The sequence below is a fragment of the Rhamphochromis longiceps genome, linkage group LG10 (assembly GCF_057381845.1).
Source record: "Rhamphochromis longiceps isolate RC_006_pf linkage group LG10, R_longiceps_female_GT1.1, whole genome shotgun sequence".
In the NCBI taxonomy this organism is placed as follows: Eukaryota; Metazoa; Chordata; class Actinopteri; order Cichliformes; family Cichlidae; genus Rhamphochromis; species Rhamphochromis longiceps.
Genome location: NC_140566.1, coordinates 33,385,493 through 33,399,025, shown reverse-complemented (window position 1 = coordinate 33,399,025; position 13,533 = coordinate 33,385,493). Strand labels below are relative to the sequence as shown.

The 13,533-nt window shown below is 39.1% G+C and overlaps 2 protein-coding genes across 3 annotated transcripts in view; one reads left to right on the top strand and one right to left on the bottom strand.

Moving 5' to 3' along the window:
* Positions 1–13,533, bottom strand: part of LOC146661242 (rho GTPase-activating protein 7) — a 127,192-nt gene that overhangs the window by 102,388 nt on the left and 11,271 nt on the right. The gene's annotated exons all lie outside the window — the stretch shown is intronic.
* On the top strand, positions 6,586–11,625 carry LOC146661243 (uncharacterized). Its single transcript, XM_085421619.1, has 10 exons — positions 6,586–6,724; positions 8,059–8,158; positions 8,458–8,604; positions 8,837–9,018; positions 9,595–9,731; positions 9,853–9,946; positions 10,211–10,543; positions 10,732–10,906; positions 10,997–11,121; positions 11,320–11,625. The coding sequence occupies exons 2-10, from the start codon at positions 8,074–8,076 to the stop codon at positions 11,623–11,625; spliced, it is 1,584 nt and encodes a 527-aa protein (XP_085277745.1). The 5' UTR covers positions 6,586–6,724; positions 8,059–8,073.

The following is a 13,533-nucleotide window of genomic DNA, read 5'->3' as shown; positions in this document are numbered from 1 at the left end:
TGACAGCACTTTTAAATGCTTCCAAGGGTTGTCCTTAAGACATGTTATCAATTTATACACCACGGTGAATGCTTAGGTTAGCTAACTGATAGATGTTAATGGTTCCAGCTAGCTTTTACACTGAATTTGTTTTTTTAAAATAACCTAAACTTTAAAAGTCCAAACTGTCTGGAAAGGCCAGCCCCACTGATGTGGTGGGTTTCTGTCAGGCCAAGCACTGCTTACTCAGTGAAATCTAAAAATTAAACCGATCTTCTCTCCTTTCATCTCAAACAGTATTCTGTCACTTAAGCTTCTCTTGTTGCCTGTGCAGACCATCCTCTAAACTTAGTGACATCTTGTGGCCACAGTTGACTATTGTCTCTGGAAGCAGCCTTAACTCCAGTTGGCCCAGAAAGCTACTTCCACTGCTGCCTGACTCACAAGGCTTCGCTACAGTGAGTCCTGCATATGTGATTTGGCAGATTTCTATGGCAGATACCCATCCTGACAAAACCCCAAGAGATTTGTGTCTCCTTCTCAAACCAGGGACCTTTAACTTTTTTGGCACCACTGAAACATTTTTTTTATAATCTCCCATAGATACTGTCATACATGGCTTAAACCCTTTAATTCAGCTGTGATTTTTTTAATTACTGTATTGTAATATGTTTGTTTAAAAAATAAAAAACAGGCGTTAGCTTGTTTTTCAGAGCTCTTTTTTCAGTGGTACATGGTCCTAACTTGAAAGCCACACGGAAAAATATATGATTTTATAGAATATGATTCAATATTTCAATATTCAAAATTGAACAGAATACATGAATAAAACATATCTAAACTGAGCTTATCTTAAACAAATGCAGAAGTAATATTGATCCATTTAATGCTATTTGGTAACATTTTTGGCGAAATAGTTTTTTGGGAAACACTTTCAAATGTTTCACTTATTTTATTCCTTTATGAATGAATAGCTCCATACATTCATCCACCACTGCTCATCGTCAGCTAACAGTAAAATATAAAAATGATGGGAAATATAGAAGTAATAATTTTTTTAGAGTTCTTCAGCCTTAAGGGAGCGCAGAAAAGTGACGATGTTTATGGATAGTGCAGCATAATCGAAATAAAAGGCAGGAAGTGAAATCATGAAAAGGTATATGAACAGTATAGGATGTTACTTTTATTTACAATTATATTGTTATGTTTTCTACCGTTTTGCTATTTTATCGTGTGTTGTTCAGCATAAACACTCAACTTCTGTTATACTTAAATGTGCTGTATAAATAAACTTTACTTCACTAATGCTGAGCTAAAGGCCAAAGTCTTCCGCAATCCAACATCACAGAACACACAATACACTAATGCACCAGGATTGTGCAAGTTTGTCAGCAGCAAACGGCTCGATATTCACCGATCGAGTTCACCAGCTTTAGAACGAAGGCTGGAGTTAGTGCAAGATTTCCTGGGTTTCTGGTTATTCTAACCTGGATGACATTAAGTTTCCCAGAAATAATTAAAAAAACCTTATTTTTTATGTGAGGCTCTTATAACAAGCTTATAAGTTTGATGGCAAAACAGGGGTTGATACAGTGTTTTCATAGCACCTCCATGACTCTGACTTCAGCGCCACAGAATGACTCTCAAATCCAATAAGACAGAAACTAGATTTTAAGGTTGTGGAATGAGGAGGTGAGTAAAAGCTGCACCGAAACGGGCGAAACTATTGCTGCCACAAGATGAAGAGTCTGTTGTACCTTTAACAAACTCACTCTCTAAGCCACAGGACACCCTGCTGTTCCAGGATAGCAGAATCATTTCAGATAAGCCATTTTCCTCGGCTGTGCCCTGGTTTACTGCCACACCCTGCCTCTCTGAAAATCTGCTGAGAGATGATGAGAAAAGCAGTCATTTTGGGCCTTTCTGTGGCTCTCAGGTGGCCGCCTCCTCCTCGCCTCTCTGCTCTCTTTGGAAACAACTAAAGCACATTTCCTCCAAGATAATAAATCCAACTCAATAAATATTGTGGAATATGGGACTCTGGCTTTTGCTGAAAGCGTATTTTCTTCTTTTCATTCTGCTGTCCTTTCAAAGCTGTGTCCCTCTGCTGCTTTAATACAACCGCAGGTGCTTTACATTGAATTTCATTGTGGCGAGAGATGCAGAGAGCAGTTTTTTTTCCATCTCGTCAAACCCGCCAACTGGCTGCCGGCTCGGTTCTTGGAGGCAAATATTGAGTGGCCTGAAATGTGAAAACATTTATATCAAATTCTAAATAGAAAATATGCCCGGCAAGTGTGCATGCAAGGGGAGGACGCAAAAGGTGTTTGCATTGCCACATCTTTAAGGGGAAAATCCTAAAATAGTGGTACATTAAATAATGCAGTAATTTTAAACAATCCCAGCATTTTTGATCCCTCCTAACTTAACTAGTACAACATCCATCTGATACTTTCAGCACATTAAAGCTCTGTTAAAAACCACAGCAATTTTACAAGTGTCACGGGTGGGGGCCGGTTTGTGGCATAATTTGCATAGTACAGTTTGCTGGTCCGTGTCAGACTTGTTGTTGTTTGGCTTTATCAGTGTTTTATTTGTTCCTGAGTAAATCGGTTTGGCTGAGAGCAAAGTTATAGTTTTCACACAGCTGAATAAACGTCAAACAGCAAACTGATCAAACAGAAGTGTGCGATGGTCGAGAATTTGCTCCAGTGTCCTGTTATATTTTAGGGAGGAGCAGATGGATGAGTTTATTAAACTCCACCAAGACAGCTGGTGACGCAAATCTGAAGGCGAGACCGACCCGATTCACAGCCTCGCACTTCCGGCCTTCTGGGTCTTCGAAGGACCCGACCCACGTAGACCGCGAAGGACGGGTTTTCCGAAGGATGCGGCCTAAGTTTTGGGACACAGCTTATGGGGTTTTCTCTACTGTAGCCGTTAGCTTAGTGGCTAGCTGACTTTCTGTCCTGCCACTTCTGACATTTTCCTTCTAACCAGTTAGATTTTCCACACTTGATGAGGTTCGTGCCTTCCTGCGACGGACCACGTCAGACCAAGGTCAACAGCAAGGGTCGCTGGGAAATCATTGCTGATTGGCCAGGTTACATAATAACAAATGATCTAATTGGCCCACATCTTTATTTAAATCAAAAAGGCGCCCAAACGATTTACATCATAACACATCAAAATTACTTTCCACTGCTCTTTTCTCTAGCCAGGGTGTGATGGCTGCAGTTACAGCCACATATATTGGGTAATATCTGTCAAACATCACAGTGCTACAATAGACTTATACATAACACAACACTTTAAATAAAGGATTTAATTTACAGGGAAATGCAAACTGGTTTGGTTTATAATTAACTTACTTATACGATCACATAAAATAAGTGCATAGATTTTAGTTAGTTTTAGTGTATTATTTAATTTTCCTTTGTTTTCTCAGTGGCAGCTGCTCCCAGTCCCTTGGTTGATGAGCTAATAGGTGGGAAAAGGGGCGGAGCAAGGCTACATGGAGACCTGTAAACTGGGTCATACCACAACTCTGGATCATGGGGGGGAAATGGAATTTGTTATGTTAGTTTCAGCTACGTTTTTGTGCATTCTACCCCTTTTTGTGGGCTGTATTTAAGTTTAAGTCTTATTTAGGTAGATCAGTTTGTTTGTTACCAACTTTTGAGTAGAGTTCTGTTACTTTGACCTCTTTTATGGGCCCAAGATTTAGATCTTTAGTATAATTTAACCAAGTTTGTTTTCTGGGTTAAAAAAAAAACCTTTTTTGTTGGACTTTAACCTGTGTCTGACTTTCCTTTACTTTTCAGTCCAACACAAGCAGTGGTACCCTGGATGTTTGATCTGCTTTCTAGTAATTATCAATCGGTATTAGGACCTTTAAAAGTTTACCAAAACGCACTTTGTTTTCTCCATTCAAAACAACCAGCTGACCATCTTTTCTTGATGTTTAGTCTTGATTGAAAAATAGTTAGATGATGATGGAGACACGAACTGGCCTCTTAACTATGTATGACCCACAAAGCAGTCGATTGGCTTCTCTATTGGCTTGTCAGAATATTTGCTTTAACTTTAACTGTGCTCTATGTTTGATACCTCATGCATTAAAAATATGGTTGCAGTGTTGAGTTTGCAGCAGTACGTGTTATTATGACAGCAGCATTAGAGTGATTTGTCATTTCTGAGAGATAAAGCAAAGCAACAAAAACACTAAAAGGTTGAGCACAGATGGAAGGGAACATTTCATTTAATCTCTCGACACTGAAATCTGTGGCAGGAAAATGGGGAAAATACCAGCTGTGCTACCTCTAGGAATGCTGGTACCACCTTACAGCAGCGCACATTTTAGTCCTTAAAATATCCCAGAAGGAAAGAAACAGGTCACAAGATGTGATGACAGGAGAATTATAGGGTTAGAGAAAACATTTATTTGAAATATTCAGACTACTGGTTCCAAATTGTGGGTTTTCAATTTAATAATTAATCTTAATTTAAAAATCAAATTTTCTGTATGCCATCATGTTTCAGTGTTTAAAAAGCTGGTTAAAGAGGTTTGAGCACTGTAATCATCGAACTTTGAAAACGTGGCTTTTAATGGGAACAGGTTTTTCTTCACGGTGCGGAAACAGAGTGAAGAGTTTTTGATCCTATTGACTGAACTCAAGCTGAAGTTGCGAGAGGCTGCAAACGAGAGAGAGTGGTTTTTGATTAAAGGCAGTACACAACATGTCAAGGTCATTGCTATGATGATTTTTAGTTTTTATAAGACTGACATATGAATTCAGGGCAGTAAATATGAACCTTCAAATTCAACGTTGAATCTCTTCATTAGGAGCCAGACTGCAGCCACCTAAAATACTGCGAGGATGTTTTTATTGAGTTTTCTAGCTTCCAGTAGCTCATTCATTTGATTTTTATTAGGTCCTAATAGAAATCAACAGAGTGGTGCATTGCAATCAGACCAGTGCATACTGTTTTCAGGGAAATTACTTAATTTTGGAATTTAACCACAGTCAAGCTGCTACTTGATGCGAGCGTTGATGGACGTAGCGCATGAAAATTTCATTCCTCTGCATCCAACATGGGCTGAATGTGAATCGGCTCATTGAGCATTTCGATCCAAACCTTTGCAATAAGTAACTAAACCAGGTGGTACGGCGCTTGCTGCCACGCCGAGCCGTCCTCCTCCCTAATGCAGAGCCGAGCGACTGAAAAATCGTCCATCTTTGCTGCTTTTTTGTGTGAAGAGTCAAAAGTAAACTCCCAACTCTTGAATGTCCTGCTTTTTCTTCACCGACTCATCAGTCATTCATTGGACTAACTTAAAGGTTTAAAAACACAAAGCTCTCTGTGATTGGCCCTGAAACCATTAGGTTTAACTCACAGAAGAAGATGCGGTCGATGGCGGTGTTAACAGGCTCCCTGAATAGCTCCGCTAACTCGACCACTTTGTTGCCTCTCCTGACATTTTCTTTTCAGCTTCAAGTAGAAAGTCCATCATTCTCATTCTGAACAGGAAGACCTGCCTCCTCCTTATTCTCATCTTCCCCCACATGAAGATTGCATCTTCATAAATCAAACAATTTCTGATAAAAATGATTCGGAGGGCTTCATACGTTAAAATATTCATGAACTGTGAGGGGAAAATTGCAGATGGGAAACCTATCAGTAAATAAGACAATTTTCAAATATTCTCTTTGTGGATGTTGGAGTCGAGAAACCTGAAATCTGAATCCTTGACTCTTTTATTCCAGCTGGAGTTTTTGTGCCCCCACTGCACATCTGGAAAGGTTTTTTAAGTGTAGCGTAGGCTCCATCTGAATGGCAAAAAGCCCATCGAACACACACAGACACAGCTCGGTACTCTCCAGAGTCCGTCGTATGAATGCAGCCGGAGTGACGGCAAACAGAGGAAAGAGGAGAAGAGCGGAGGCAGCACATGGAGAGGAAAAGAGCAAAGCAGAGCGAGGGAAAGGAAAAAAGACGGAGTGAAGGAAGGCATTGAGGATGAGGTAATACCACTGATGAAACCCAGGCAGCGATGACAACAGACATCCGATGCGTTTATGAAAGCGAACAATCTCAAAGAGATTTCTTTGTCTCTGTGGTGAGCATAGCTCTTCCCTGACACAGCTGCAGCTAAGACTTCTCACCACTTTGACTTCACCCTCATACTCCATGCACCTAACACTGTACACACCAAGCAGCTACCTGAATGCAAAGCATTAGAAATATAAAGCTTATTAAGGATAACATCAAATAAATGGCACTCGTTAAGTCCCTGTGTTTTCCACAACAGGGACATAATGACCCATAATCTGCAGAGAGCGTTGACCTACTACAGCTGCATCCACACAGGGAGTAATTTGCTTCGTTCTCGTCATTTTGAACCTGATAGTCGGTCACAAGTGGAGATTTTGGGCTCTGGTTGCCTAGGCAATGTCATATGTCAATCACTGGTATCCTGCACTCTCACTGGTAGGTGCACAGCAAAATCCGAAGTGTTGATGTGAGTTAAAATTACTGGTGTTAAAAATTTCGAGTTGAAAAGTGTTGGTTTGAGAGTTACAGTAACACTAACGGTGCTGAAAAAGCTCTGTAGCCGGAGTTATTTCAAAGAGTCAATACTATAACACTCATTTGGAGTTGATTTCCACATCCGGGTTTTTCGCGCTCATGGGCATGAGGAGTCCGCCAGAAGTTTGCTGTCAAGATCGAGGAGGTTGTTCAGGTAAGAACTATACAACAAGACCTATGTTATTTTATCATTATTAAATATTGTAACTAACTAGCCTATAACATTATTTATCAGAAGAATGCAATATTTTCCTAATGTGGAGTGTATTCATCTGCGGTAAGAGATGGGATTCGTTAGCTTAGGTAGCTAAACTATCCTCTATAACAAGTTAATATTGCAGCGAAAATAAATGCGTGCTCAATATAATTCTCAATTCTAGTTAGTTCTAATGTCATAAGAGAAATGCTTTCCAGTGTTCAATGCTTATTAAATGAAACGAGGGAGGAGTTAGCTATCCTCTGGATATGTTAAATGTAATGTTAAAATTTGAATTTGTGGTAGCCTAGCTGGCAGCTAAGACAAATGCGTTTAGCCCACTGCTTTTAAGGGAAGCGAACATTCGCCTCAGAAATATCCTATTTAAAAGTGAACTAAACAATCACATGGAGACGTTCAAGTCAAGTTTTGGAAAGCGTCAAGATAGGCTAATTACACGTGCTACCAGCGAGTTTAGCAGTAGCCTAGCCTACAAATCTTTGAAGTGGCAGGGGGTTATGGAATTCTGTTAGATGTTAGTGACCAAGCAAGGCGCGCTGCGTTTGTGCATGGATTGCTTGCTAACGGTTAGGATATATCATACATGTTGTAGTAGGCCTAATCTAAGGGAACATTTTCCCCTTTTCTACAGTTTTAGTGAAATAGGCTACCATCCAGTGTTTAAGACAAAGCGGTATAACGACTGAGGGTCGTTGACGTCGCCTCCACTGATAATCCTAGCATGTCATGTCACAAAACAACCACCACAAAGTAGCAACTAGCCAGACGGCTGTGCATGTGTCAGAAACTCCCGATATAAATGTAAGACTTGCACTCATTAATTTACAGTATAAGGGATATTTGTTGTCATAAGTGAAAGCGTGATGAAGGCAGGTGTGCGTTCAACAGGAAATTTTATGTGGATTATCATCCTGACATGGTTTAAACAGAGATGCTTTTCCCCAAGTAGGCTACAGCGATTTACTCGCAACATAGCAGAACTAAGTATCTAGCCTGCGTGCAGACGAGAAGATCGCCGTTGTCGTCTTATAAACATGTGGATGGGTGGATAATTCATTGGATGCTATTTCTGTGTACCCAAGTTCAGCTATTTTAGTGCGCAGGGGGAAGCCAAATTATGTTCCTGAGGTTGAAGTGGTCTGTCACCCCTTCACAGATCATCACACAATGTATAGCCTAATATTTTCTTAAAGTTGTCCGGATTTGTTGCCACTTAAGCTATGGTTTAAATATATGGTAAAAAATATTCTGTGCCCCCTTCTCTCCACCAGGTGCTGTTGTAAGACATGTTGCTGAAAGTGAAATACCTCAATGTAAAGAAGTACATTAAATTGCACGCAGGATTCACTTATCTAGAATTCATCAGTGAAGGTAAGATAACCTGGCAGAACAAAATTTGTTGCACATGTATCAGTTCATCATGTTTGCATCTCATCTATTTAAAAAACAAATTAAATGTTAACACATTTTATTTTAATGTGTGACATTAAAAACAGTACAGAGCAGTAGGCCTAGGCCTATATTGTTGCTGCAGACTTGTCTAATTTAACCATTTTAAAGACAGGTAAAACAGCTGTTAATAAATATTAGCTAAATAAAAAAGTCAAAATTAGTTTTTAAAAAAGTTTTTCAGGCGTTTTAGGTGACATTATGCTTATCTTTTTGTAAAGCCAAAACCAAGTTTGGACTTCCGGATGCTGCTGACCTTGATATTTTCGATGAAACTGACACAGCTGTCGAAGAAGACATTTTTCTGGAGTTACTGGAGGCCCAACCAGACCTATGCCTGACAATACGTGAAAAGATTTCAGATGAAGGTAAATGTTATCATAACTTAAATTTTCATAGTATAGCCCACTCAATGTAGAGCCAAGTTCTTTTGCTCTTGATGCAGATGACATTGACCTGTCTTCATGCAATATACATGACAGTGGACAGGGCTGGGTCATATTTGTATAGAATGTTGTCTGAACATAAACATTGAAATTGTGTTATTAATGGCATTGTGGAGTAGCCTAAAGAAAGTTAACCAAATCATCTCTCCCAAAGATTTTTGTCCTTTAGCTCATTCCACACCATCCTCCTCGGATACATTATCTTCCCTCACGGACACTATATCACTTTCATCAAGTGACAGTGACCTCAGGGAAAAGGGCATTCCTGCAGGCCGCAGTAGATCCAGCAAAGACAGTTCTGCACCAAATGTTTCTGTGTCAGAGGCTGCAAAAGAGGTAATTGAGAACAGAAAATGTCTTTTGTATTTTTGAGTTGACACCATTTATACTGTAGATTGTTATACAAATTGAAATTCTAAACATGGTGGTTCCCAACTTGCCCTGTATGAAAAAATGTTAGTAGAAGTTCAAATCAAATCAAATCACTTTTATTGTCACATCACATGTGCAGGCACACTGGCACAGCACATGCGAGTGAAATTCTTGTGTGCGAGCCCCACAAGCAACAGAGATGTGCAAACACAACAACACAAACGAGCAAAATACAAGAATGGCCAACCTGAAACTAATAAATATATGTACAATATATAATAGTGTATGCATTTCTGGATGTGTATACTAAATATTTTCCTACGTGTGTGTGTGTGTGTGTGTGTGTGTGTGTGTGTGTGTATACACATTTTTACAAATTAAATAGTAAAAAAAAAAAAAAAAAAAAAAAAAAAATAATAATAATAAGTTAGTGCTTCTTGCTAGATATGTCTTTCACAGGTTTGTTGACATTCCTCTAAACTTTCACCTTTACTGACAAACAAGTTTTTATTGTTATTATTTTCCCTTTTATATGAGCAGATGGTTAAAAATGCCTTGACTAGGAAACCTGGTGGAGAGGAAATTCTTGAAGAATACAATGCCGAAAATTCACTGAGCCACCGCACCCGGCGGCAGCTTGTTAACATATTGGCAAGTGATATGACTGAGAGACATGGGTAAGAGTAATAGTACCTAATAAAAAAGTAAAGATGGGCCATATGGAATATTCTTGTAATGTATACTGCAGTAAAGACACATACTTCTGATTTAACATTGTCAATTGTATTTCCTCTATAGCAGAATTCCCTCCCGTAAGCAAAAGGAGAAATATGCCCTTGGAATAATTACACTCTTTCCCTCATTGAAGGATCCATTTTCTCCAAACGGCTATGTAAGTCATGCAGTGATTGTAAAACAGCACATTATTTAGTTTTCATCATGGAATAATTACATCAGCTAAATGATTTAAAAGAAAAATCTTAATTCCTCTTTCGTAATAACTATTGTCATAAAACTGTATTGAAATTGTGGATGTTGTTTAACATGTATTGCACCTGTTACATGATAATAGTCCTTGGGTTTCTTTTTGCTGAATCTGCAAAGTCTGTAAGATCGCATTTGATGTTTATTTTTCATCTATGTTTAAATGTGACAGGAGCATTTCTACGACGGAGTGAAAGGCACTGGATATGTAGCGTGGCGCCTCAAAACCATGTCCAGGTCTACAACCAAACGGCCAGTGAAGGAAGTCCCAGTGCATCAAGAACAAGGGCCTAAGCGCAGAAGATTAGCAACCACATTGCCTCAGCAACTTGATGGAGATGCCTGCAAGGAGGCCATCTCATTTCTTGTTCACTCTCCTGATGAAGCAAGTGTATTTCAGAAGATGAAAATGACGTTCCAACATCGCCAGGATCTGGTGCATGATCCACAAAGAACTGCAGATGTCTTCAAAACATTTCCACGCTTTTTGGATGTCAAAGGACTAGTAAGTCAAATCACTTGATATTTTCAACTGTTAATCCTTTTTTTTTTGTTTTGCTGATGTGGATGGCAACAGTAAAAGATGTGATCATTGGTCATCCCAGTCAGGCTATATCCCATATTGGTCAAAATCACATTGCAATGTAAACAATGTTGAGCACTGTCTTTATGTCCTGTGTGTATGATGAACAGGTCAATCAAGACTTCCTGCTGCTGTTTGGTGCTGAAACAGCCACCAAGTTGCTTGAGAAGTGGGACATGTCATTCAAGCCAAAGGTTATTAAAGAAGCCAAACAGCTGACTCAGTCAACTGACCTGTGTCGTTTGATAAAAGCTGCTGAGAAACCAACAGAGAGTGATGCAAATGGTAGGCGTCGCACCATGCTTGTTTGATTTTAATAATATTTATTTTTACCTGTCATTTTGAAATTGTTTTAATAAATTCAACCATACACAGACTGGGACAGTGACATGGCCTCTCTGCTGCTACTCCTTCAACTTTTGCCACCCACAGCTGGACGAAAGAGGAGAACCAAAATAAGTCCAACTGATGCAGCACACAAAATGGTGCACTTTCACAAGGTAAATATGTTGTCTCACTTTTTAAAATCCTACAAAACACTTTTTCAGTTTTTGCACTTTTTAGTTTTCCTCTCCATGAAGTATGTGTCTTAGTATTTTGTAATAAGTTAGCAAGGCACATAATGTCAAACTGAATGAATGGTTCATACTCAGCAAGTATAAGCTAGGCCTATATGTCAATATCTCATTTGTTTTTAGTCATGCTGCAGTATTGATGAACACTTGCAAGCAAGAGATGGTAAACAACCATACATCCTCGCTGTTGGTCGAACCCAGAACAGCATTGACACCTTCTACATCGCAGTGGACAAACAGCTCATCCCCTGCCAAGCCACCAGCTCACTCAGTGCTTTTGATGAACTTTTCAAATCCCACTACGTGTTCAACTTATCTTACGACGAGTCACTGGTTCATCTCTACAGTTTTGTGCAGACCACCATATTCAACATTGATGCCACCTCAACAGATGAGTCACCACGTGTTCGTGAGTTGCCAAAATGTTGAATGAGAACCATGTTTAAATGTTTTATCTGTCAAACTCTGCATAGCACCAGTCAGGCTTTGATAAGTCATTTGCGACTAGGTCACAGTTTTTATCCAAGCACCAAATTTAAGTTGGCTTGTTCACAAGATGGTTGCAGCCGTCAGTTCACTACATATTCTGGTTTAAAAAAACATTTAAATAGTGTTCATGATGAAGATTGTTGTCAAAGTGGTGATGCAGAACCCTCAGAGTCATTTCAAGCTGATTTTGACAGATTACAAGATACAGACATAGCAGTTGCAGGAACAAGTGTTACTCAGAGCCTAGAGGTTGGGTGTTCTGAAAACAATGGGTCAGGTCAAAGAATTAAAAAAAATTCTGAAGCAATTTGCACTAAAATTATTGGTAAACTCAATGGTAGTGGTTTGGCAAATAGTTTTGTGTCATCACTTGTTTGTGATTTGGAAGATTTTGCAGATGGACTGCACTGTGAGTTTAAACATAAAGTACTGAACGTTGTGCCAACAGAAAATCCTGTTAGATCTCCAGTGGAAAAATGTCTTGAGACTTTTGACAATCCAGTTGAGAAGTTCGACACTGAAGCTAAAAGAAAGTCATATTTCCGTGAAAAATGGGGAATTGTGGATCCAGTGGAAAAGACTTTAGGAATACGCTATGATACAAGGTTAAATAAAAAATCAGGCACTTATGACCAGGTACCAGTAAAAGACACTTTTGTGTACATTCCAATTTTGGAAACAATCAAATTTATATGTCGCAATTCTTATATTTGCGAGCTGCTTGCTAAACTATGTGTATCAAAAGAAGACAGATATGAAGACTTTTGTGATGGGAGTTACTATAAGTCTCATCCATTGTTTTCAAAACCACAGACTTCTTTGCAAATTCAGCTTTATTATGATGACTTTGAGACTGCTAATCCACTTGGTTCCAAACGTGGTGTTCACAAAGTTGGTGCAATCTATTTTGTCCTCAGAAATCTGCCTCCAAAGTTAAATTCTGCATTGATGAACATTCATTTGGTTGCATTGTTTCATGCAGAAGATGTGAAAAAATACGGCTTTGATCCTATTTTACAGCCTCTGATTGATGACATAAAGTTTTTGGAGAGCCATGGCATTGATTTACCCTTCTCATCTGAAAAGGTCCATGGCACTATATGTCAGATAACTGGGGACAACTTGGGGATGCACTCAATTTTGGGTTTTGTTGAGTCTTTCAGTGGACGTTACTTTTGTCGTTTGTGTTTAATTGCAAAACAGGATGCACAGAGTGTGTATACTGAGGATGATCCAAAGATCATCTTACGAGGGAAAGAACTTTTTGAAATGCACTGCAGTGAGTTGCAATCTGATCCTCAAAAGCTACATGTGTTTGGCTTAAGAAAGAATTCTACACTGAACACTCTTCAATTCTTTCATGTTTGCCAGAACTTTTCCTTGGACATTACGCATGATATTCTCGAAGGGGTAGCACAATATGAGATAAAGTTACTGTTGGAATATCTGTCAGACAATTTTCTGCCGAAACCTGCTCTTTTGTCACGGATCTATGCTTTTGACTATGGCTACTTGGAGAGCAAAAATCGTCCAACAAGGGTGAACTTAGACAGTAGTGGTAATAGTATAGGTCTTAACTCCATTCAGACTCTTTGTCTGATAAGAAACATTCCTTTAATTTTTGGTGATATTGTGCCAGAAGGAAATCAGAACTGGACTATGCTATTGCTATTGTTGCAAATAATTAACATCATATTCTCTCCATCTGTTACACATGGCATGACTGTGCTTCTAAAACATTTAACAATGGAACATCATGACTTGTTCAAATTGTTGTATCTAGGTAGGAACATGATTCCCAAACACCACTTTATGTTGCACTACCCAACTTGCATCAGAAAAATTGGG